Source organism: Dunckerocampus dactyliophorus, chromosome 5, assembly GCF_027744805.1.
Source record: "Dunckerocampus dactyliophorus isolate RoL2022-P2 chromosome 5, RoL_Ddac_1.1, whole genome shotgun sequence".
Lineage (NCBI taxonomy): Eukaryota > Metazoa > Chordata > Actinopteri > Syngnathiformes > Syngnathidae > Dunckerocampus > Dunckerocampus dactyliophorus.
In genome coordinates this window covers 33,077,166-33,103,469 of record NC_072823.1, presented here as the reverse complement: position 1 = coordinate 33,103,469, position 26,304 = coordinate 33,077,166, and the positions used below count along the sequence as shown (strand labels likewise).

General features: G+C 44.5%; 1 protein-coding gene across 12 annotated transcripts in view; it reads left to right on the top strand.

Annotated features, from left to right (window-relative positions):
* cdk10 (cyclin-dependent kinase 10) overlaps positions 1-26,068 on the top strand; it is a 56,569-nt gene extending 30,501 nt beyond the window's left edge. For 9 of the 12 annotated variants that reach the window (XM_054775277.1, XM_054775276.1, XM_054775272.1 and 6 more), the window contains 14 exons: positions 814-886; positions 959-1,030; positions 2,710-2,812; positions 8,078-8,159; positions 8,229-8,296; positions 14,872-14,913; positions 19,767-19,853; positions 19,922-19,974; positions 22,532-22,601; positions 22,671-22,730; positions 22,817-22,940; positions 23,452-23,591; positions 23,685-23,737; positions 23,810-26,064. In XM_054775277.1, the coding sequence (XP_054631252.1) occupies positions 814-886; positions 959-1,030; positions 2,710-2,812; positions 8,078-8,159; positions 8,229-8,296; positions 14,872-14,913; positions 19,767-19,853; positions 19,922-19,974; positions 22,532-22,601; positions 22,671-22,730; positions 22,817-22,940; positions 23,452-23,591; positions 23,685-23,737; positions 23,810-23,904 (1,122 nt within the window). In that variant the 3' untranslated portion in view covers positions 23,905-26,064. Of the gene's footprint in view, positions 1-813; positions 887-958; positions 1,031-2,709; positions 2,813-8,077; positions 8,160-8,228; positions 8,297-14,871; positions 14,914-19,766; positions 19,854-19,921; positions 19,975-22,531; positions 22,602-22,670; positions 22,731-22,816; positions 22,941-23,451; positions 23,592-23,684; positions 23,738-23,809 lie in introns of all 12 variants that reach the window. The other 3 variants (XM_054775281.1, XM_054775275.1, XM_054775280.1) reach the window with 3 other exon arrangements.
* Positions 26,069-26,304: the final 236 nt, after the last annotated feature.

Here is a 26,304-nt window from a genome sequence, read left to right as displayed (position 1 = left end):
CATACATTTATGAGGAAAAAGCAATTAATTTACAAGAATAAGTTTTACATTTACAAGAATAAGGTTGCAATTTACGAGAAAAAAAGCACACGTAAATTCATGAGGAAAAAAATCCCAAATTTACCAGAAAAAGCCGTAAATCTATGAGAAAAAAGAATGTAAGTTTAGGAAAAAACGTCATATTACCTTTGCCCAAGGCCAACTGTCATGTAAGTCTCCCCTTTTCATAGCTATCTCGGTTGGCCTTGGCTATGTGGAGGGGTACGGAAGGTGGAAGTGAGAAGGGCTAGCAAGACATGCTAATCCAAATGCTGATTGCTCAACTGCTGTGTTTTGTAGCCACGTTATAAATAAAAACTTGCCTAAAGCAAGAGGAAAGGTTCCTTCCTTCCTGAAGAGCTATGCCCTATTTTACCTGTGACACGTAATATTACAAGCTTATTCACGTAAATGTAGCACTTTATTCTGGAAATCTTAGCTGATGATTTTTTCAGTGTGGCCCTAATACCTCTATGGTAGCCGATAAACTGGGTTGTGGAATAGTGCTGTACAATATTACAGAGAAATATATCCCAGATGTGGCGCCCCGGTTAGTCTGGCTAAGCTCCATTTTCCTCTCTCAGGTTTCTATGTGTGTTTTTGGCATTTGCGGCAGTTTTGCTTTTGATCCTGTGGCGTTTACTGTATGTGTTTGAAGCACATTCCTGTTCTATGTGTATTACTGTGTGTTGGGGGGGGGGGTTGGTTGGTTGCCATAGCAACGCCTCTTTTGCCTTAAAGACACAACAATGTAGTCTTTCTTTCTTCTTGCAGTTTGGGAGCTGCCGAAGTGTCCGAGAGTTTGAAAAACTCAACCGAATAGGGGAGGGAACGTACGGCATCGTGTGTAGGTCACTTAGGGATCAATAGAACGTTTGCAGCTCTTGGCTAGATGAACTTGTTATCATTCTTCCTGCAGACCGCGCCCGTGACACCAAGTCTGATGAAATTGTAGCTCTGAAGAAGGTTCGCATGGATAAAGAGAAAGATGGTAAGTTTGTGCTGGAGCCTCTTCCAGCTGGCTTTGGGTGAGGGGCGGGGTACACCCTATCAAATCCATTTTATGTTTGCCCAAATTCCGTTTTCATTTTTTTCACATTTCATACTTATTTTTCCAGTATAGAGTGTGTGCCTTAATGCCCACATCCTTCCGTTTATTGATGCAATACGTGATGCACTGAGAAATGATGTAGCCTGCCGAACGTTTCGATTGGGATGTCAGCCTCGTCACATGGTGCTACTCCAACTTCAACAAACTCTAATGCCCGTGCTTGTCATTAAAAAAGATGTAGTCGCCCATGCAATTCCAACTGCACATGTTGAGATTTTTTATCACACGCTTATTTGGTTTACACAGTTAGACATTGGGGAAACGGTGCTCTTATTTTGAAGGACGGAAGTGTGTTCTTGTGTTCCGCGTGCGTAGAGCTTGCTTGTCTGTTTACGGCTAAGATGAGCCGGGTGCAAGAATGAACGTGCTTCTTGTTTTTTTTTTTCACTCAGAAGCTGCACGTGGTCATCGGTCATTGTAAAAGGCTCCTGACATGAAAGTGGAAAAAGCAACGTGCTGAAAATACCTGCATAGAGCGATTCAAAAAGAATGTGCCAAAATCAGCAAGCAATATTTGAAAAAGGAAAAACAATAGAAAAGTCCAGCTTGGACACACATGTTGTACATACCTTCAAGTTTTTATTTCATGTTTTCCAAGTGCTCAATGTGGCCACTATCGGCAGCACGGACAACATCAACTCCATACGAGAATTCTTCCCAAACGCGCCACAGGATGTGGCAGTCCACCCTGTCGATTGCAGCTGTCATGTCATGGATATTTGCAGGAAGTGGTGGAACATAAACTTTGTCTTTAACATAACCCCACAAGAAAAAGTCCCACACAGTGAAGCCCAGAGATCTGGCAGGTCAAACGCAGAGAGTGACACACTGTGCTGGTGCTGGTCTTTAGCGCCCTTTCAACACGTTGAGGTCGGGAGGGGGCGGGTTAGTGTTTGTAGGCATAGACGTAGATAGACGACATCGAGTCTAACGAGTGGGTTTGTCCACTGCTACGATACATCAACGTCATATTGGATGTGTCAAGGCTGCGCTGGAAAGGCAATGTATGAAACATGTCTTTGATCTGCTCAAGTTTTTGGTGCCTAACTGTTTCCCAAGTATATTAGAGTGTGTGTGTGTGTGTGTGTGTGTGTGTGTCTCAACGTGTAAACGAGAGGAATTAACTTAATGTTCTTTGTAGAAAGGGGCTTTATGAAAGGAAGTACATTGACTTGTATTCATTTACAGCGCAGCCTTGACACATCCAATATGGCGGCGACGTTGACACGACACACGGCTCAGTGCTTGATGCAGCATCTACGTATATATGTCTATTCCGGTCCGGGGAAACACACGTTCCTTTGCCTCAATTCATTCTATGTCCATTTCTGCAGGATTCCGCGTTGAACAGTAAATTCCGTTGTTGGCCAATTTGGTGACTCCGTTAACGCGGAAATCATGGGGCCCTACATATTCAATCATTCACACTCACATGTTTTTTTGAATGAGGGAGGAAGCCCCACACAAAGATGTTCCAGCGTACATTGGTGAGTACTTTTTCTTGTGGGTGTGCTTGCTTGGTAAACTGAAGTAGCTCCTGCTCTCTTGCTCTGTGTCAGGAATCCCCATCAGCAGCCTCAGGGAGATCACCTTCTTGCTGCGACTCAGACATCCCAACATCGTGGAGCTGAAGGAGGTGGTTGTGGGAAGCCATCTGGAGAGGTCAGCAACGTCGTTCATGTCACCACATGGGCTTCCCAGCATGTTTCAGTACAGGCACATTTCATGGTTCCGTACACACTCCCATCAGTGAATGGTTGGTATATGCAAGACTTGCTGGGAAGTAGTCTCAGCATGGTGCAGCTATGGTGTGTTCACAACACGAGGTTGACATGTTCAGGCTAGATATGGTTGGACTTGCCTCCACACCCGGCGAGGGCCCTGGAACCAGAGAGGTTGGACTTTCTTCCACGTACTTGTTATAATTTCAAAAATGTATTCACTGATACATGATGGTTGTTTTGTGGTTGACTAAGGTGTGTTAGTAGAAAAATATTGAAATACACGTATATAGTACTGTGGTCACCAGGCGTCAGTAATGTTACACTGATGACATTGTCTTATCTTAGATTAGATTATGTAGTCATCCATGGCATGTCCCACAGGATAGCGTGAAAAAACATTAGGCCTCATTCATGAACATCTTCTTAAAAGTCTTCTTAAGAAGTGTACTTAAGAAGGCGCGGGTTGGAAACTGCGCCACATTCACGACACTTTCTTAAGTAGGGATAATCGTTCGCACCGGTGTTCTTAGGTTGATGAATGCCAACGGGGATGCACGCGCATGTGAGGCCTTATTTGCATAGGTCACCGCCTATTATTTCCTATATAAGGTCAAAAATGTGCCGTGCGCAACAGGCAGCTGGAGGCCAAGATGCCAACGTGTAAGGGCAAGACTGAGGAGCAGCTGGACAACAAACAGAAGAAAAACTTCAATTCTACTGAAATAGAGGTGCTTTTACAAGGAGTGAGCGAACACAAGGCCACCTTATTTTCACGTGTATCCACCGGTCATCAGGCCATCCAAAAAGAGTCGGCATGGAGCACCATTGCAGGAAACATAAATGCCGTTTCCACGGAGAAACGCACCACCGCAGAGGTAAAAAAGAAGTGGTTTGACTTAAAATCAGAGTCCAAAAAAAAGACTGGACTGCACCGGAGGGATCTGGAGGAAACCAAACCATTTCGGAAACTCTACAAAATAGTAATAATAGTAAAAATAATAATACTCTAAACAATTGATGGAAAAATAAAGTAAAAATACAATGTTTGTGTGTGACAGTGTATTTTTTCTGTGGTTACATTTGATTAGACGCTGCCTAATTAATACAGCAGCCCCGTGCTCTGGCTCAAGACGTGGCGGGGGGCGCATGTCGTTATCTGGGGGTGCTACGTGCGCAATAGGCACACCACGTTTCATTGCGATGTTATGCAAGATGCAGCAGGCCATTATGATCCTGCACACCTGCAACAACAGAGAATCAATTATTTATCCAGTTGACCTAATAAAACATATTTGCAATGGAGAATTCCTGGATTAATGAGAGCCTTCACAAAGAATCAGAATGTTTGCCTCTTATTTATTTGCCATTCCAAAGCATAAATAAACTAAAACCTAATATTAAATACTACAAAACCTACCTTTTCTGGTGTGTAGAGCAGCCTTCCACCTGCAGTGTCCAAACACAAACAGCGTCCCTTGAGTATACCGATGATGCGCTCCACGCAGGAGCGTGTACGTGTGTGCTTTTGGTTGTACATTTGTTCTTGTGGGGTCTGCGGATTATTCAATGGTGTCATGAGCCAAGGTGCCAGGGCATAGCCTCAATCACCTGTAAAATAAGTTAATGGCCACATAACAACATGCAAAAGGCAAGAAATTAACATTTTACGCACCGATTAACCATCCGTCGCATGCTGCACCATGACTCAGGCGCATTCCAACAGAGGAATTTCGGAAAATGTAGGAGTCATGTTTACCTCCAGGGAAACTTGCAACAACATTCAGAATCTTGTTGCGAATCTGAGATTATTTGGATATTAATTGAGTGATACCGTTTGCGATTGAGGTAGGGAAATGGATGAATGGATTGGGATTTGAATATATACACTGCTCAAAAAAATTAAAGGAACACTTCGAAAACACATGAGATATAAACTGGGGGGAAAGATGATCTTGAATATCTTTTCTGATAATAAGTGGGTGATGTATTAGTAACAAAATGATGCCACATCATTTGATAGAAATTAAAATGATCACCCTATAGAGGGGGGAAATCAAAGACACCCCAAAAATGAAAGTGAAAAAATGATGCAGCAGACTGGTCCATTTTGCCAAAATGTCATTGTAGCAACTCAAAATGATTCTCAATAGTTTGTGTGGCCCCCACGTGCTTGTACGCATGCCTGACAACGTGGGGGCATGCTCCTAATGAGACTACGGATGGTGTCCTGGGGGATCTCCTCCCAGATCTGGACCAGGGCATCACTGTGGTACCTGGACGCATGGAGGAGATTCCAGGAGACAGGTAGTTACTCCAGGAGAGCTGGACAGGGCCGTAGAAGGTCCTTCAACCCTCAGCAGGATCGGTATCTGCTCCTTTGTGCAAGGAGGAACAGGATGAGCACTGCCAGAGCCCTACAAAATGACCTCCAGCAGGCCACTGGTGTGAATGTTTCTGACCAAACAATCAGAAACAGGCTCCATGAGGGTGGCCTGAGGGCCCGACGTCCTGTAGTGGGCCCTGTGCTCACTGCCCAGCGCCGTAGAGCTGGATTGGCATTTGCCATAGACCACCAGAATTGGCAACTACACCACTGGTGCCCTGTGCTCTTCCCTGATGAGAGCAAGTTCAACCTGAGCGACCATGCGACAGACGTGAAAGGGTCTGGAGATGCCGTGGAGAACGTTATGCTGCCTGCAACATCATTCAGCATGACCGCTTTGGTGGTGGGTCAGTGATGGTCTGGGGAGGCATATCCCTGGAAGGACGCACAGACCTCTACAGGTTAGATAATGGCACCCTGACTGCTATTAGGTATCGGGATGAAATCCTTGGACCCATTGTCGGAACCTACGCTGGTGCAGTGGGACCTGGGTTCCTCCTGGTCCACAACAATGCCCGACCTCATGTGGCTAGTGTGTGCAGGTAGTTCCTGGAGGATGAAGGAATTGATACCATTGACTGGCCCCCATGCTCACCTGACCTAAACCCAATAGAACACCTCTGGGACATTATGTTTAGGTCCATCCGGCGCCGCCAGGTTGCTCCTCAGACTGTCCAGGAGCTCATTGATGCCCTGGTCCAGATCTGGGAGGAGATCCCCCAGGACACCATCCGTAGTCTCATTAGGAGCATGCCCCCACGTTGTCAGGCATGCGTACAAGCACGTGGGGGACACACAAACTACTGAGAATCATTTTGAGTTGCTACAATGACATTTTGGCAAAATGGACCAGTGTGCTGCACCATTTTTTAACTTTCATTTTTGGGGTGTCTTTGATTTCCCCCCTCTATCGGGTGATCATTTTCATTTCTATCAAATGATGTGGCATCATTTTGTTACTAATACATCACCCACTTATTATCAGGAAACATATTCAACATCATTTTCCCCCCGTTTAGATCTGATGTGTTTTCAAAGTGTTCCTCTAATTTTTTTGAGCAGTATATTTATCCATGGAGTATATTTTAGTTGTTTTGATGATAAATAATTGTTGGGATATTTTATTTGCACTACATTTTTTGGGATCAGGTTGCAAAATCCATCATGAGGGCGATTGCGCATTGAAAGTGCAAGCTGTATTTGTGCGTAAGAGTCCTCCTGAGTGTTCGTGGAATTTGTTCTTAGATCTAAGAACTGTGAGTTAAGAACACCTTTCGTGAATGCCAAAAATCTTCGTAAGACGGCTTTACGAACACATTTGTGCGTAAGAACGTTTCATGAATGAGGCCCATTATTCTCCCATTCTGTGTGGAAGTGGTACATTTTTGGCTTCTCACATTGTCCTTCTGCCGCACTTTGTTTGAAACAAACTGAGGATAACTAGTTAGCTCAGTCGTTTGCTATGTTAGTGGTGACCATCTCTTAAGTTCCTCCAGTAATCCCGTGGCCTACACATTAGCAGTGTGATGTAAACAAACAATAGGAGTGTAAAGGTGACTATTGGGGTGTGATTTCATGTCTACAGGGCTTTAGCAATGTTAAAAACTGTATTTAGAAAGTCTTAAACAGGTTTTCTATGCTCTAACAATGAAAATATTCCATATTTGAACTCCATCAATCCCTGCTTTAGTAATCAGCAGTAGAACATAGGTAAGTTTCAGGATATCATGATATCAGTTCCTGAATAAAACAGGGAGAAAAGCAGCTTTTTGTGATACATTTCAAGCATAATTTTCACTTTGACACAAACAGTTTTGCTTTTGTGACAACTCAAATATCTAAACAACTATACCAACATAGACACAACATTTTTTAGTTTTACATCAAAATAACTATTTACAAATATAACACCATTATTGTAACTATTTAAAGTTTTCACATTTTGAACTAAACTGTGTGTTTGTGTGTTCATGTATTAAAATTTTCCTACAATGTGTAACCTTCCGCACGCTACACTCCTCCAGGCTCTTCCACTTCCTCCTTGCTGTGGAGTGTGTTTTGACATGCAAAAGATCCATGCCGAGCTCTTATCAGATGCACTTCTGCCACCTGGTGGCCGTTTTTATGGTTTACAACTGATTTAAAAGTGACAGCTTTTAGTATGCAGTTGCGTCATCACCCCTTTTTGCCTCTTGTGCAAAAAAACGTTAAAGACGTACAAATACGTCTTTGGTATTAAATGACTTCCCCTTTTTGGGTTCGCTAGAGCGCAGGTGGGCAACCCGCGGCAGTGGAGCCTTGTTGTGGTTCCTTTGGCAGAGTTCAAAGATGTTTTTTTTTTTGCTTTAATGCACATGTGAAAGAGTTTCAAATATCTGTATGGCCGTAAATGCATCCTGGCTGAGTTGTGAGTAGCGATTGGATAAGCATGGGAAAGGGAGGGGCAGCCCGCGTGTGCCTGCATGCGTGCCACAAAGCCACTAGGGAGACGTCGGTAAGATAATGATGAATGCCAGAAAAGAACAGAGTTGAATTCTGCATGGACAGATACATGCGATTCCTGGAAAATATGGTACATTTCACCTGGATGATCACGTATTTATCAATTATGTTTTCTGTGAAAAAAGTGACCAATTTTTTCAGGAAAAAAAGATTTTGGACCAAAAATGTGTGAATTTGTGGGGCGGTTAATGCTGACTGGACCCACTGTATTCCTTAGTGTGGTTGTGATCCCAGTACCTACTAACCCCACCCCAAAGCCTCAGAAATCCCCACAATGCTGGAAATCAAGTTGTCTCATGCTTTGTGTTTGCTGAATAGTTTGTTCCTGGTGATGAGTTACTGTGAACAGGACCTGGCCAGCCTGCTGGAGAACATGCAGACACCTTTCACCGAGGCTCAGGTACGTCACCATGTGATGAAAAATTGTCATCATGATACCACATCACGTTTTCTTCCATTGTGCTTGCAGGTGAAATGTATCATCTTGCAGTTGTTGAGAGGTTTGGGGTATCTCCATCACAATTTCATCATTCACAGGTGAGTGCCACACACCTCCTTCATCCCTCTTCACAATCCTCACTTATCCTGTTTGGGGTGGAAAACCCATTCCCATCTTGACGTACCCTTCCCACCAAATCTAAAGACATCTCTGACAGCGTAAAGCCTTCTTCTGCTCACCACATTTGTGCATAAACATGAGCATCCAGCATCTTGTACATGTTCAAATAGAGGGGCGGAGCTGTCAACCGATCACTACCTGGTGGTGAGTTGGCTCCGATGGTGGCGGAGGATGCCGGTCAGACCTGGCAGGGCCAAACACATTGGGATTTTCTGCTGGGAACATGTGGCAGAGTCCCCTGTCAGAAGGAGTTTAAACTCCCACCTCCGGGAGAGCTTCCACCATGTTCCAAGGGAGGCGGCGGACATTGAGTCTGATTGTGCCATGTTCCGTGGCTCTATTGCCGAGGCGGCTGATCGGAGCTGTGGCTGAAAGGTGGTTGGTGCCTGTTGTGGCGGTAATCCCAGAACCCGTTGGTGGATACCAGTGTTGAGGGATGTCGTCGGGCCTTTTTGGCTCACGGGACTCGGGAGACAGCTGACAGGTGCTGGCAGGCCAAGCTGTCTGCAGCTCTGGCAGTCGCTGAGGCAAAAACTCTGACATGGAAGGAGTTTGGAGAAGCTATGGAGAATGACTTTCGGACGACTTTGAAGAGATTATGGGCAACAATCCGCCATCTGAGGACAAGGAAGCAGTGCACCGTCAACATCGTGTATGGTGGGGATGGAGTGCTGCTGACCTCGACTTGAGATGTTGTGGATCTGTGGAAGGAATAAGACCTCCTCAATCCCACTGACACGTCTTCCAAATCAGGAAGCAGTGCCTGGGGACTTAACGGCGGGATGTCCTATCTCTGGGGCTGAGGTTGCTGAGGTTGTCAAAAAGTTGTCATCCGCCCGTAGTTCCTTAAGGCCCTGGATGCTGTGGGCGCATCTTGGTTGACACAACTCTGCAGCATTGCGTGGACATCGGGTGCGGTGCCTCTGGATTGGCGGACTGGGGTGGTGGTCCCTCTTTTTAAGAAGGGGGACCGCAGGGTGTGTTCCAACTATGGTGGATCACACTCCTCAGCCTTCCTGGTAAGGTCTATTCAGGGGTTCTGGAGAAAAGGATCTGCCACATAGTTGAATCTCAGATTCAGGAGGAGTGGTCTGGTTTTCATCCTCGTCATGGACCTGTGGACCAGCGCTAAACTCTCGACAGGGTCCTTGAGGGTGCAGGGGAGTTTGCACAACCAGTCTACATGTGTTTTGTGGACTTGGAGAAGGCATTCCATTGTGTTCCTCCAGGGCTGCCATTTGTCACCGATTCTGTTCATTACCTTTATGGACAGAACTTCTAGACGCAGCCAGGGTGTTTGAGGGGTTCCAGTTTGGTGGCTGCAGGATTGGGTCTGTACTTTTTGCATTCCTGCTGGCTTCATCGAGTCGTGACCTTCGACCCTATCTCCGGGTCGGGGATGAGATCCTGCCCCAAGTGGAGGAGTTTAAGTACCTCGGAGTCTTGCTCATGAGTGAGTGAAGGATGGGAGCGCAAGCTCAACAAGCGGATTGGTGAGGTGTCTGCACCTTCTCCCTGGGGAAGTGTTCAGGGCACGCCCAAACGGTAGGAGGCCTTGGGGAAGACCCAGGACAGGCTGTCTCCCAACTGGCCCGGGAACGCTTCTGGATCCCCTCTGGGGGAGGGAAGTCTGGGCTTCCCTACTTTAGGCCACTGCCCCCATGACCATACCTCAGATAAGCAGTAGAAGATGGATGGATGGACATATTTTTTTCTTGTCCTCTCTCGCTGCTTTGCAGTTGGAATTTGGATGCTTCACTCCATCACATTTTTCAGAAGAAATGAATAAATGATTGCTGTTTGGTTGTTGACTGTGGCATATTAATAATTATAATCATGGATTAGATTTATATCATGCTTTTCAAGGTACGCAGAGCGTTTCCCATTGAAGCCATTATTCAACCACACACAGGTGGTGGTAATCTACATATGTAGGCACTGCTGCCCTGGATTAGACTGACCACCACTAAACATTGATAGACATTCATAGATATTCATACACCAGTGTGAGCAGCACTGGAGGCAAGGTGGGTGAAGTGTCTTCTCCAAGGACACAGCACTGACTGGGATGGATAAAGCGGGGATCAAACCACCAACCTTGCGGTTGCCACTGCCATGCAAATGATTAGTCAAGAAATAGGCATGTTGAAGCAAATTTGACATTCTTAGCTGAAATGAAGCATTTTCAAGAATAAAAATGGCTTGATGAAGTCAAAACCAAATATAAGGCACTGAAAGACGTAATATGTAGTACAGTATTCTACACTGCTTGTGGTCTATTATACATGTTGGGTATTATATTTACCACTTGCTACCACGAGAGGGTGGTGTTCACAGTTGGGTCTGGAGACGTGCATCTACAGTAAAGAATGGACCCCTCAAATCAGCCTGGTCTCAGTGAGTCTTTCTGTGCCTGTATGAGCATAGTAGAAACCCACAAGAGTGATAGAGACAATAGCCAGCGAAATAGAAAGACAACACTGGTCACGAGGTGTCAGTCATGTTACATTGATAGACAATAGCCACTGCAGGAAGTATGCTGTCCAGGGGAAAAAATTCACCCGACGACTAATGTGTGAGTCTTAAGTCTTATTTATGTCTTTTTTTCCTCTTATGTCTACTACAGTATAATCCAATCCAATCCACTTTATTTATATAGCACATTTTATAAACACTGTTTCCAAAGTGCTGCACAGACTAGCAAAACCATAAATAATAAGTAAATAAAGAAATGTAAATAATAAGTAAAAATTACGGCAATAAAAACTAAAAGATCAAATAGAAACAAAGAAACGTACTACAATAAAATATTTAAAACAAGAAATCGAAACAATAAAAGCCAAAAGTCCAAGAAGTAGGTAAAAAAAAAAATTCGTAAATTTAATTTAAAAAACTAAAATAAATAGAAACAATAAAAACTTAAAAAATAATAAAACACACAGAGGACCACACGACTCACGCCGAGTTAAAAGCCACAGAATAAAAGTGGGTTTTAAGACTAGACTTAAAGCTTTCAATTGTGGGGGCCGTTTTTACATGAGGGGGGAGAGTGTTCCACAGCTTTGGGCTGACAACAGAAAAGGCCCGGTCTCCCCTGGTCTTAAGTCTGGTCTTAGGCACCACCAGTTGGAGCTGGCCTTCGGACCTCAATGTGGCGCTGGAGTGTAAATTTGGATGAGGTCTGAGATGTACTGAGGGGCCAGCCCATTCAAAGCCTTAAAAACAAACAATAAAATCTTAAAATCAGTGCAGGGAAGCTAAAATTGGGGTAATATGCTCCCTCTTTTTGGTTGCTGTTAAAAGCCGTGCTGCAGAGTTCTGGACTAACTGTAAGCGAGAGAGTAATTTATGGCATTACAGTAAAGGGCATTACAGTAGTCCAGACGTGACGAGATAAAAGTGTGCATGGCTTGTTCGAAATGTTGCAAGGATAAAAATGATTTGACTTTGGATAAAAGCCGAAGATGATAAAAACAAGATTTTACAACAGCATTGATTTGTTTATTAAGTTTAAAATCACTATCAATGATGACGCCAAGGCTGGTGGCTGTGGGACTGACATGGTTTTTCATGGGACCCAAGTCCAAGTGGGGGTCATTATTATTATTGAGGATGATAACTTCTGTCTTCCCCTCATAGAGCTTTAAAAAAATTTTGAGCCAACCAGACCTTGACGTCACTAAAGCTCTCAAGAAGGGGAGTCAGGGGAGCATGGTCATTTCTTGTAATTGGTAAATAGATCTGGCAGTCATCTGCATAAAAGTGATAGGAGATGCCATGCTTTCTAAAAATTGTGCTAAGTGGGATTAGGTACAGAACAAATAGGATGGGCCCCAGGATTGATCCCTGGGGGACTCCACATTCAAGGGGGGCAGTAGATGAGGTGGAGTCACCAAGTCCCACAGTAAGGCATCTCCCTGACAAGTAAGACCTGAACCAATCAAGGGCAGTCCACCTGACACCCACACAGTTTTCCAAACGAGATAAAAGAATAGTGTGGTCCACTGTGTCAAAGGCAGCAGTCAGGTCTAAAAGCACTAAAATGGCTGAACCACCAGTATCAGTCATTAAAAACAGGTCATTAAAAACCTTTAAAAGTGCAGACTCAGTGCTATGAAAGGCCCTGTAACCTGACTGGAAGGTGTCTAAAATCCCATTTTCATCTAAAAAAGGCTGCATCTGTGCAAGAACACTTCTTTCTAAAATCTTTGAGATAAAAGGTAGTTTAGAAATGGGCCGATAATTTGATAAAATCGAAGGATCAAGACCTGTTTTTTTAAGCAAAGGTTCAACAGCAGCCGTTTTACAAAAGGAAGAAACAATACCAGAGGACAGGCTGCTGTTGATGATATTGCACACATAGGGGCCAATAGTTGCCCACACCTCCCTAAAAAAGCGAGGGGGGACTGGGTCAATGGGAGAGGAAGAAGGCTAAAGACCATCAACTACCTTGGTAATGAAGGCCAGCGACACAGGTTCAAACTGATTAAAAACTTTAGAGCACTGTGTCACTGTAGACAAATTAAAAGAGGGGGGTGATATATTGGCTCGTATAGACGCAACCTTATTATTAAAAAAGTGCAGGAAATGTTCACAAGTGTCAGATGAGACTTCCAGTGTCGTGGATGGACTGGGGTTTAAAACAGAGTCAGTAGTTTTAAAAAGAACACGTGGGTTGTTGATATTTTTTATATCACATCTGAGAGGTATTTTGTTTTCTCAGCCTTCACTATGTTTTGATAACTCTTCCAAGAGGCTTTGAGGGTTTCAAAGGAACCTTGCAGACCATCTTTCTTCCACCTGCGCTCAGCTTTTCGGCATTCGCGGCGTGCTTCTTGTGTGACATCGTTGAGCCACACATCCTGTTTAGTTTTAGAGCGCATGGTTTTACGCGGGGCGAGACTGTCCAGGACATCAGCACAGGTGGAAGTAAAACAGTTCATTAGCTGCTCAGTATCAAGAGCAGTGTCTGGAGCCATTGCAACCCGAGATGCAGTGGCGAACAGAGAAGCAAAGGCACAGGCCGTGTCAGGCTTGATGAAACGGCCAAGGCGAGCAGGAGCAGGCAGGGTGGCACTGCAGTGCAAATCAAAGTCAAACATGACCAGACTGTGGTCAGAGAACACTGCATCCCCTACAGAGACATTATCAAGTCCATGAGACAATACAAGGTCCAAAGTGTGTCCATATATGTGTAGCTCCTGTAACATTTTGTACTAAATTAAAAGCCTCCACCAACTCTAAAAAGTCTTTTGCCATAGGCGTAGAAGGGCAGCAGACATGAATATTAAAATCACCCACAATTAACATTGTCAAACTTTATCAACATTGCAGTGATAAAGTCAGAAAAATCTCGGATAAAGTCATTGTTGTGTTTGGGTGGTCTGTAAATGACCGCGCACAACAGCGGCTCAGACTGTCGCAGTTCGAAGCAGCTCACCTCAAATGAGGAGAAAGACACCATGGACAATGGCTTATGGTGTAAGGACGTTTTTAAAATAGTAGCGATGCCTCCTCGACGGCCAGTAGTTCTTGGCGTGTTAATGAAGGTACAATCGGGAGGCAACAGCTCAGAGAAGGAAGCGGACTCACCGGCATGAATCCAGGTCTCAGTGATGAATAATAAATCCAAAGAATGCTCCTTAAAGAGGTCCTGGAGGATAAAAGTCTTATTTGAAACTGACCTCGCATTCACCAGTGCACACTTCGTTGAAACCCGAAGAGCCGCTGAAGCTGCTGAAGCTGCCCGGTTCAGCGGCCGGAGGTTGCCGGGGTTCATGCCACCAGAAGCAACAGGAGCGCAGCGCACAGCGCTCGTCGCGCCGCCCAACGATGGGCACCAGCCAGGCCCCAACGGAGGTGACAAAACGCCGAGAGATGAAGCGGCGAAAACAATCCTCAAAGTCCCTCGGAACATTACGTGGGAGCCTTGCCGCCTCGGGAGAAAGCGCCAGCCAAGTTTTGAGCTTTACTAGTCTTACACCTCGTGCGCCCCGGCGTCTCCGTTTCCTGGGAAGCGATGGCTCCGCCCGAAGCAGAAAGTCTGGTACGTCAGACAGGTACGACGGACACGGTTTATTTGGCCCCCATTGCTCTTGTCTCGCACCAACGGCTACAGTGTCTAGATTTTCAAATAGTTCCTGACGGACCAACAGAGTCGATGGTCCTCGTAACAAATGCAATCACAGTAAACTGAGGGAAGCGGCGAGCCAGACACACCGGCGCCATCTTCTATATATTAGGTAATAGGAGTGTAATTTGACTATAGGGGTGTTATGTCATGTCTAGAGGGCTCTAATCATGTTCAATTAGAAGGTGGTAAACAGGTTTTCTATGAAAATATTCCACTTCTAAATAAGGAGTCCTACTTTGTGGAAAGTGACTTGTCACAATGGAGTCTGGAACCAATTAACCGCCATGAAGGAGGGATTACTGTAGACTATACAGTACGTGTGTATCATGATGACACACAGCAGATCTCTGCTTTTTACAGTGATTACGATCCGAGATCACCGGCAGCAAATGGCGAAAATCGGTAAGTAATTGATATGCCCATGAACATGTCTATTTTTAACACACGGCTCGCTCCCTCCCCCTCCAAACTCTCCTGCTAGCTTGACGTGCTCTAACTTTGGATGGACATTTACAATAAAAAGGAGCGTTGTAATGACTAGATGAGATTGTATTCATACTATTCTCTCTTCAACTGCCATTGCTCCCGCTATGAAAGCCATTTCAAGTATAAACGTTTGAGCTGCATATCATCTTTACAAATGACAATGATGGCTGTAAAAAAGTGATGGCCCCCTTAAGCTAATAACTGCTTGGCCCCCCTTAGCAGCAACAACTGATCACTTGCAATGAGTCTCTTACGGCGCTGTGGAGAAATTTTGCAGGATTGTTGTCATTCAGCCACTCTGGAGCCGCACTTTCCAGCATGAAAAGGTCACGCCACAGCATGTCAATAGGATTCAGGTCAGGACTTGGACTAGGCCACTCCAAAGTCTGCAGGCATTCAGAGGTGGACTTGCTGGTGTGTTTTGGATCATTGTCCCGCTGCAGAACCCGAGTTGCTTTCAGCTTGAGGTCACCGATGGATGGCCGGACATTCTCATGCTTCCATTTATCACGGCAAGTCTTCCAGGTTATGAAGACCATCACACTACCACCGCCATGTTTTACTGTTGCTGTGATGAAATGCAGAGTTACTTTTACGCCAGATGTAGTGGGACCCACACCTTCCAAAAAGTTTTGAGTATTTTTCCAAAGGTTTTGGGGATCATCAAGATGTTTTCTGGCCTTCATGTTGTTTTTGTTCAGCAGTGGTTTTGGTCCTGGAACTCTGCCATGCAGGCCGTTTTTGCCCAGTGTCTTTCTTATGGTGGAGTCATGAACACTGACCTTAAGTGAGGCCTGCAGTTCTTTGGATGTTGTTGTGGGGTCTTTTGTGACCTCTCGGGTGAGTCGTGGCTGTGCTCTTGGGGTCATTTTGGTTGGCCGGCCACTGCTGGAAAGGTTCAACACTGTTCCATGTTTTGGCCATTTGTTGATAATGGCTCTGACTGTGGTTGGCTGGAGTCCCAAAGCTTTAGAAATGGCTTTATTACCTTTTCCACACTGATTGATAGATCTCAATTCATCTCACTTAAGTTATGCTTCAACAGCGGGGCAGTCACTTTTTCACACAGGGCCATGTAGCTTTGGATTTTCTTTCTCCCGTTTAATAAAAAAAAAAAAAGTGCATAGTGCAAGTGTTGAATTGTGTTGTCATTGACTAATATTTACATTTGTTTGATCTGAAACATTTAAGTGGAACAAACATGCAAAAAAATAAGACCTCAGGAAGGGAGCAAACACTTTTTCATGAGCAACTTATGGTGAAGGAGACGTTTTCTATGGAAAAAACTACTTCGGGTATACAGTGGTTCCTCGTTTATGGTGGTAACTTGGTTCCAGACCTGACCACCATACATGAGTTTCTGCCAAGTAGGATTACATGTAAAGCATAGAAAACCCGTTGATGACTTTCTAGATTTGCGTTTTTCAAGATTCAAGATTCAAGAGAGTTTTATTGTCATGTGCATGGTAAAACAGCAGTTATACGATGCAATGAAAATGTTATTCTGTTCATTCTCCCAAGAAAAGAAAGAAAACACAAGAAAGAATAAGAACATAAACATAAACACATAAACATATATACCAATAAATGAAGCAGCAACAAAAAGAAGAGACATTCACACAAATAAATATACAAATAAATAAGTAATAAATAAATAAAGTGCTATGAGTGTGTGTTGCGTGTGTGAGTGCATCGTTGAGAAGCCTGATGGCCTGTGGGTAAAAGCTGTTTGCCAGCCTTGTGGTCCTGGACTTCAAACTCCTGTAGCGTCTGCCTGACGGTAGGAGTGTGAATAATGAGTGTTGTGGATGTGTGCTGTCCTTGATGAGGTTGTGTGTTCTGCGTAGGACTCTGGTTTTATAAATGTCTTGCAGTGAGGGGAGGGCTGCCCCAACAATGTTCTGTGAGGTCTTGATCACCCGCTGGAGTGCCTTCCTATCACGTGTTGTACAGTTACCGTACCAAACAGTGATGGAGGCGGTAAGGACACTTTCCATAGTGCATCTGTAGAAGCAACTCAGGATTGTGGTGGACATGTTGCACGTTCTCACCTACAGGGCCAGGACACATACGTCAGAATGCTATTTATAGACTATAGCTCTGCTTTTAATACAGTCAGCCCCCACAAACTCACAAATAAGCTCCTCACACTTGGCCTGTCTCCCTCCCTCTGTAACTGGGTGTTTAACTTTCTCACAGGCAGACCCCAGTCAGTCAGAGTCCACAATCGCACATCCAGCTCAAGAATTGTGAGCACTGGGACCCCACAGGGGTGTGTGCTGAGTCCGATCCTCTACACGCTCTTCACCTACAATTGCGTGGCCTCCCAGAACAACACCAGCATCATTAAATTTGCAGATGACACTACAGTCATCGGACTGATCACTGGTGGTGTTGAAACATCATACAGAAGAGAGGTGGCTTGTGCAAGCGACAGGTTAAATATGTCAGCAAGGACATCAGCTAGCTCTGATGAGCAACCCCGAAGTGCACGTCCTGAGATGTTGTCTGGGCCTGCTGCTTTTCGTGGGTTTGTTTTGTTCAGAACCCTGCGCACATCAGCTGATGTCACCATGAGAGGTGAGTCCTGTGTGCTCCCCAAGTCCAGCCACCCTCTCTGCTCATCAGGAGTTTGGGTGTCAAAGCGGGCATAGAACTCATTCAGCTCATCTGGAAGTGTGGTTTGGCTGGACGTGGCTACGCTACTCTGCTGTCGATAGTCTGTGATGTGCTGGAGCCACGCCCACATGCGCCGAGGGTCTGAGGTGGAATAGTAGCCCTCCAGCTTCTGTCTGTACTGTCTTTTGGCCTCTCGTATGGACCTCCTCAGGTCATATGTATCTGGCCTTTTTGTAGTCATCAGCGGTGCCCATGACAAATGCAGTCGAACGAGCACGTAGCTTAGCCCTTACATCACAGTTCATCCACTGTTTTTGGTTAGGGTATTTTCTGTAATACTTGGTGGTGGTAACAGTCTCTATGCATGTGCTAATGTAGCCAGTAACAGCAGAAGCATATTCATCCAAATCAACAGTACAATCTTCCCTCCCCGCTGCAGTTTTAAACACATCCCAGTTTGTGCAGCCAAAGCAGTCCTGAAGTACTTGATCAGTTTCTTCATTCCACACTTTAACTGCTATACTTACAGGGGGAGCTTTTTTGAGAAGTTGTCTGTATGTTGGATAAAGGAATACAGAGATGTGGTCAGCCTTTCCAAAGTGGGGTCTTGGAACAGCCTTCAAAGCACCTTTCATGTTGCTGTAGACTTGGTCCAGGATGTTATTTTCCCTTGTGGGAAAGCTCACATGCTGGTAATATTTGGGGAGGACAGTCCTGAGGTTACAGTGGTTGAAATCGCCAGATATAATGAATACAGCGTCTGGGTGTTTGGTCTCGTGTTTATCAATGATGTCATGCAGGAGGCCTAGTGCGTTAGCGGTGTTAGCTCGTGGTGGGATGTAAACAGCAGTTAAATACACAGCGCTAAACTCACGAGGCAAATAAAAAGGTCTGCATTTCACCAACAGCAGCTCAATGTCCTGCGAGCGGTGCTTTTCCATCGTCTGTACGTCTGTGCACCACCGTTTGTTTACGTAAACACAGACGCCGCCACCTCTGTGTTTACCAGACGCTAAAGTCCGATCTCCCCGGTAAGCAGCAAATGATTCCAACTGGATCGCCGAGTCCGGTATATCCTCCGTCAGCCAGGTTTCTGTGAAGGTGAGGACACAGCATTCCCTGATCTCACGTTGAGCTGTAATCCTTGCTCGTAGTTCGTCCATCTTGTTTTCAAGAGAGCGGACGTTGGCTAGCAGCAGGCTTTGTAGCGGTGGCCTAGTCGCTCTAGCTTTTAGCCTAGCATGCAGGCCGGCTCGCTTGCCTCGTTTACGCCTCGGATGCTTTGCTCGCCGGGTATTCAGCTCACCGGGCCCGCAGGCTGCTGCGTTCTCCAGGCGCAGAAGAAAGGCAAAGTCTGAGAGGCTAAATGAAAGTTCATGGTGAACCCTGCCGATGTTCAAAAGTGTCTCTCTGTTGTAATTTACTGCGTGAGTGTGTTGAATATCCAAAATGAACAATAAAATAGCAAAAAAAAAAAAAACACGGGAGAGTGTCACAGAGACGTCGGCCACGGAGGGCGCCATCTTACATGTCCTGTCCATGTACATACATTTTTAACCATTATTAGAGCCCTGTAGACATGAAATGACAGCCCTATAGTCACCTTTACACTTGTATTAGTCATTGTTACATCACATTGCTAATGCACAGGCTATGGGATCACTGCAGGGTCACAAGCTGACGGCCATGGCTTAAATGGCTTTAACTAGTTTGCATCCAATTTATTACTTCTAAAGTTAAGAAAGGCTTTGAAACAGAGTGGGGAAGGACAAAGTAAGAAGCCTAAAACGTACCACTTCCACACAGAATGGAAAGAGAAGTTCTTTTCACTCTATCACGTTGACGATGCCATGGCTGATGACGTGCACTGTTAAGATAATATAAGGTAAGCTAATGTCCTCTCAGTGTAACATTACTGACGTGATCACAGTGCTACATAGAACTTGTATTTCAATACTTTTTTACTAATAGTCCACAGTCAACCACCAAACAGCCATTATTCATTCATGAAAAACCACAATAGAGGGTGGCAGCTATGTTAAGTGGCGAGCGACCACAATTCTATAAATGAATTGGGTTGCAAATGCTGAATGGTGACTGTTAATATTATCCATCCTTCCATCATTTTCTATGCCGCTTATCCTCACTAGGGTCGCGGGTATGCTGGAGCCTGTCCCAGCTGACTTTGGGCGAGAGGCGGGGTACACCCTGGACTGGTGGCTAGCCAACGGCAGCCTGTGTGTATTATATATGATATTATGTCCAGACCACAATTATGTGGCATTGAATCTTATCTCCTCATCAGGGACCTGAAGGTGTCCAATCTGCTGATGACAGACAAAGGCTGCGTGAAGATCGGTGAGTCAGCGCAAACGTCTCCATGGATGACCTGCTTCTTCCATCTAAGAACAAAAATCATTCATGGCACAAATGCCCATTCAAACTTTAAGTACTCAGCAAGCACCTGAAACATCTGGCACTTGTTCAGCAGTACTGCATGCTAAAAGCGTGCCAGTCTAATGGCAGCATTGTTGTCTTTTTGCACAACCCTGGAGATCAGGGATGGGCAACTCCTGCCCTGAGGGCTGCCAATCAGTGTCAGCGATCCAAACTGCGGGCTGGACCACCCATTCCATATGAGAAAAAGCACTGGCAGCTCATTTAGTGAATGAAAGAACTTTTCAACCCTTCTTTCCTCCAACATGGATGGACTATTACTACTGCAATACATTGACTAAAACACACCATCTGCTTTCATCTTGACTTGTGCTGGCCGACATGGACAAACACGGCTGTTGAACAAGACTCGAGTTTCAAGGCAGTGACAAATCACAGGTTTTCAACAGTGACTCCAGTTTGCCTGATTCACGGGTACTTGATGAAAACTGGAGTGACTTTGACTCACGGGTACTTGATGAAGACTGGAGTTATGTTGATTCACGGGTACTTGATGAAGACTAGAGTTACGTTGACTCACGGGTACTTGATGAAGACTTGTTACATTGACTCACGGGTACTTGATGAAGACTAGAGTTACGTTGACTCACGGGTACTTGATGAAGACTTGTTAGATTGACTCACGGGTACTCGATGAAGACTGGAGTTACGTTGACTCAAGGGTACTTGATGAAGACTAGAGTTACATTGACTCACGGGTACTTGATGAAGACGAGAGTTCCGTTGACTCACGGGTACTTGATGAAGACTTGTTAAATTGACTCACGGGTACTTGATGAAGACTAGAGTTACGTTGACTCACGGGTACTTGATGAAGACTGGAGTTACATTGACTCACGGGTACTTGATGAAGACTAGAGTTACGTTGACTCACGGGTACTTGACGAAGACTGGAGTTACGTTGACTCACGGGTACTTGACGAAGACTGGAGTTACATTGACTCACGGGTACTTGATTAAGACTAGAGTTACATTGACTCATGGGTACTTGATGAAGACCAGAGTTACATTGACTCACGGGTACTTGATGAAGACTAGAGTTACGTTGACTCACGGGTACTTGAAGAAGACTTGTTACATTGACTCACGGGTACTTGATGAAGACTAGAGTTCCGTTGACTCACGGGTACTTGATGAAGACTAGAGTTACATTGACTCACGGGTACTTGATGAAGACTGGAGTTACGTTGACTCACGGGTACTTGATGAAGACTGGAGTTACGTTGACTCACGGGTACTTGATGAAAACTGAAGTTACGTTGACTCACGGGTACTTGATGAAGACTGGAGTTACGTTGACTCACGGGTACTTGATGAAGACTGGAGTTACGTTGACTCACGGGTACTTGATGAAGACTAGAGTTACGTTGACTCACGGGTACTTGACGAAGACTGGAGTTACATTGACTCACGGGTACTTGATTAAGACTAGAGTTACATTGACTCATGGGTACTTGATGAAGACCAGAGTTACATTGACTCACGGGTACTTGATGAAGACTAGAGTTACATTGACTCACGGGTACTTGAAGAAGACTTGTTACATTGACTCACGGGTACTTGATGAAGACTAGAGTTCCGTTGACTCACGGGTACTTGATGAAGACTAGAGTTACATTGACTCACGGGTACTTGATGAAGACTGGAGTTACGTTGACTCACGGGTACTTGATGAAGACTGGAGTTACGTTGACTCACGGGTACTTGATGAAAACTGAAGTTACGTTGACTCACGGGTACTTGATGAAGACTGGAGTTACGTTGACTCACGGGTACTTGATGAAGACTGGAGTTACGTTGACTCACGGGTACTTGATGAAGACTAGAGTTACGTTGACTCACGGGTACTTGACGAAGACTGGAGTTACATTGACTCACGGGTACTTGATTAAGACTAGAGTTACATTGACTCATGGGTACTTGATGAAGACCAGGGTTACATTGACTCACGGGTACTTGATGAAGACTAGGGTTACGTTGACTCACGGGTACTTGAAGAAGACTTGTTACATTGACTCACGGGTACTTGATGAAGACTAGAGTTCCGTTGACTCACGGGTACTTGATGAAGACTGGAGTTACGTTGACTCACGGGTACTTGATGAAGACTGGAGTTACGTTGACTCACGGGTACTTGATGAAGACTAGACTTACATTGACTCAAGACACCAGTTTCACCGACTCACTCAGGTGCAAGACGTTGTGCGTGTGTGACTTTCTGTGCATGTCATTGCATGTCACACAATGAGTGACTCATGACTAGTCAAGCCAGTTGGAGGAATCAACTTCCCATCACTAGGTGGGCTACAGGAGTCAGTAGGTGGGGTGTAGGCGTCACTAGGTGGGCCGTGCGCTTCACCAGGAAAAATGAAAGTGAAAGTGCTGACGTGGTGGTTTGATGAAGCTGATGCATCACCTTTTGATACTTCCATCATTCCTGTTCCAACACTCTCCTCAGCTGATTTTGGACTGGCTCGTATGTACGGTATCCCCCAGCAGCCTATGACGCCCCGAGTTGTCACACTGTGGTGAGTGTCTTCTGGGTCCCTTCTCACTAATCCTCCTCCATGATCATCTCACACCTTGTCCATCTCCAGGTACAGAGCTCCAGAACTTCTCCTTGGAAGTAAGACTCAGACGACGGCGCTGGACATGTGGTAGGATTCCATCTTCCTACAGCTAGCGCACAATACACACACTTCCACGCACACCACCTTGTGATGGTGTCGTCCTTCTCTCACAGGGCTGTGGGTTGCATCCTGGCAGAGCTGCTGGCCCACAAACCTCTACTGCCTGGAACATCTGAGATCCAGCAAGTGGACCTCATCGTGCAGCTACTGGGGACGCCAAACAAGAACATTTGGCCAGTGAGTCTGCAGTTGAAACATTGGTGGGAATAGAAGTGATTAGATGAACTGCTGCTATGCTCAAGTTGTAATCCAGCCAGAAGAAGCACAAGCTTTTCAAGTCAAAGGAAGCTGATTAGAACATACAGAACATTGAATTCATACCATGTAAGTGATTATTCATGATGATACATACTTTATTATTTAATCAAATACTTCTACATAAGTATTCAGTCATGTCATTGATTTATAAAGTATAATTAGTAGACATATTTTATCATCTATTAGTCTCATTATTATTTTGTACAATGTAATAAAATGACTACAAATACTGTATGTTTCAGTATGTTTTAAAAAAAAGTTAAGGAATAGAAATGAATTATTATAAGTTGTTTCTTAATATAATGTAAGAAGTGATTACATACATTTGGTACAATATTTAGGAATATATTTGGGACTTGAACCCTAAGTCTGCTTAGGGTTTAAAGTGAAAGAAGAAGTGTGTGTGTGTGTGTGTGTGTGTGTGTTCCAGGGTTTTTCTGCGCTGCCTCTCATTGGTCAGTACAGTCTAAGGAAGCAGCCGTACAACAACCTGAAGAATAAGTTCACCTGGCTGTCTGAAGCTGGACACAGGCTGCTCAACCTGCTCTTCATGTACAACCCACAGCGCAGGTACACACACACACACACACACACACACACACACACACACAACTAAGGACAAGCAGAAAGTCCAATACGTCTCGTTGTGGTTTGTTTGTCCAGAGCAACTGCCAACGATTGTTTAGAGAGTTCCTACTTCAAGGAGAAACCTTTACGTGAGTACCAAGTCATTCTTTGTCATCCAAAACACTGATCATGCCATCTCGGTTCTCCTCCACACCGTGCAGCCTGTGAGCCCGAGCTGATGCCAACCTTCCCTCACCATCGCAACAAACGTGCTGCCTATCAGCCAGAGGGACAATCCAAATGCAGCAAGGTCTGACCCATCCGTGACTCAGCAAAACCCAGACTCCATGAGCTTCATCCCAGCACAAATCCATGACTCGACACAAGGGTAGCATTTGTCTGTTGTATTTGAGCCTATCCACATGCTCCTCTGTCCTGATAGTCCAGAGTGAAACCATGCTTACTTTTCATAAGACTCTCAGTAAACATTTAAGTCATACCACAAAATAAGAGAATATTTCAACATTCTGTACAATACTTCCTGTTATGTTCAGTCAAGGTGAATATAGTTGACAAATAAAGCTACACTACTCAAGTAATATGTGTTGTACCTGCAGGGATTCCCAGTGTGTCAGTGTGGGGAAAAAAACATATGTAAGTTGCTCCGGAGTATAAATAGCAGGACCAGCTAAACCATGAAAAAAAAGTGTGACTTATAGTCTGGAAAATACGGTACTCCCTCCGCAAGAAGACATCTTGCATTTAATCAAATATGGCAAAGCAAAAAAAAAAAAAAATTGGAACTGAAAGTTGGATGTTTAAAACGAGCTAGACACCAAAGTATGGCTTCCGGCAACAGAAGCCCAGGAAGGAGGAGGAGTCAGATGGGCTGTCATGGAAAACCAAACCCCTGCATGGCATGTACCACCCACAAATTGAAGACATGGCTGACATCAGGAAAACATAGCAGTGGCACTAATCATGGCAGCACAAGAACACAAGCTCAATTGACGCTGGGCTCTACCACACCAGCCAGGACTACAGGTGCAGGCGGTGCAAAGTGCAGCACACCACAGCAGTACGGAAAATGCTGGCAGGGAGCAGCACAACCAGGTAGCAGGAATAGCGCACCGGAACATGAACTGGAGTTCTCACAATCAAGATGGTAGACAACATCAAAGGCAGTCAAGAATGATCAGGCCAAGATCCTGTGGGGCTTCCAGATCCAGACTGACAAACTGGTGATGGCCAAGCAGCCTCAGATAGATCGTGCTGGTGGATAACCAACAGAAGACAATCATAGCAACTTATGAGGCACACAACTTGCTCAAAATATTAGGTGAAAAACTAACGGTCATAGTGTGATTGATGACTTGTAAACATGTGTGGTGGTGGTCCTCTTTTTTTTTTTTTTTTTTTTATCCGGAGAGATCATTCTGAAACTCCTGCTGTTTTCCTACAGCTGGCTCTAGGGGGCATAGGAGTGATGGCGTCCTGGGGGTCCGTTAGGTATACACATATGTAGTGAACATTTTATGTGCCATTTGGGAATCATGCATTTGTTTCCCTAGCAATAAATTGTGACCCCCGGGGGTCCCGTTAGGTATAAACGTGTGGAATGTAAGTGATACTGTCAAGGTGGAGGTGATATAGAGTAGTTTGACCAACAGCAATGTGTGTGACACATGGAAAAGGAGACTGCTGGTCCCTCTGGTGTTTTAAGAAATGCATGAGTAGGCACTTGTTGACACTTGTCCTGGAAAGTTGGGACAAGCCACAGGTAGCATGATTGCTCAACAAACAGCGTCATGAGAGTTTTGGCACATAAACAGCAAATGTATGACGTGTCTGTATGAGCGTTTTACAATTACAGTGGAAGCTCTGAAGATCAACACTCCAAAAGTGTACCTCACACATGTTTCATTACCATGATTCGTTTTCTATGAGCAGCCAGCCATGTTCCATATATATACGTGTACAGTATGTATATTTATATGTGTGTATATATGTAGCCTGAGGAAAAGGAAATTTTAAAAAGTATCAGAAGTTTAAATATTAAGAGAAGAAAATATACAAGTTGAACTATTTGAAAAAAAATCAACAGCAGAAATTTTACTGAGTAAAGCCAAAAATATTAAGCGAAAGAAAAAATAGTTTTCTAATGAGAAAAAAGTTGCAATTTTATGAGAATAAACTTGTAACATGAGGAAAAATATCATTTTAGTAACAACTTTGAAATAAAGAAAAAATTACATTGTTTTAAAAGATGAAAAATATTATGGGAATAAAGTTATAATTAGACTGCTGTGGAGCCACATGGTTCTTTACCGTGTCTGCTCAATTAAGTTGTTTGTTTTTTTTTGGCGCAACGAACTATTTGTCTACATTGTGACACTTTGGAATAAAACATTTAGTTTATGCAACTAACTGGACTTTGTGTGGATTACACCATGATTGGACACGAGTAAGCCAGGACTTCACACTGAGGCGTCACTCTGCACTTACACTGGGTATAATCGTGTAAATGGGACTATAGGGTGTTATTTTGTGTCTAGAGGGCATGTTAAAAAGCGTATTTAGAAGGTGGTAAACGGGTTTTCTGTGTCATGTCTTAAATTTGTCTTATTATATCTACTATATTGGGTAATAGGAGCGTAAAGGTGACTATAGGGGTGTTATTTCATGTTATTTCATTTAGAAGGTGGTAAACAGGTTT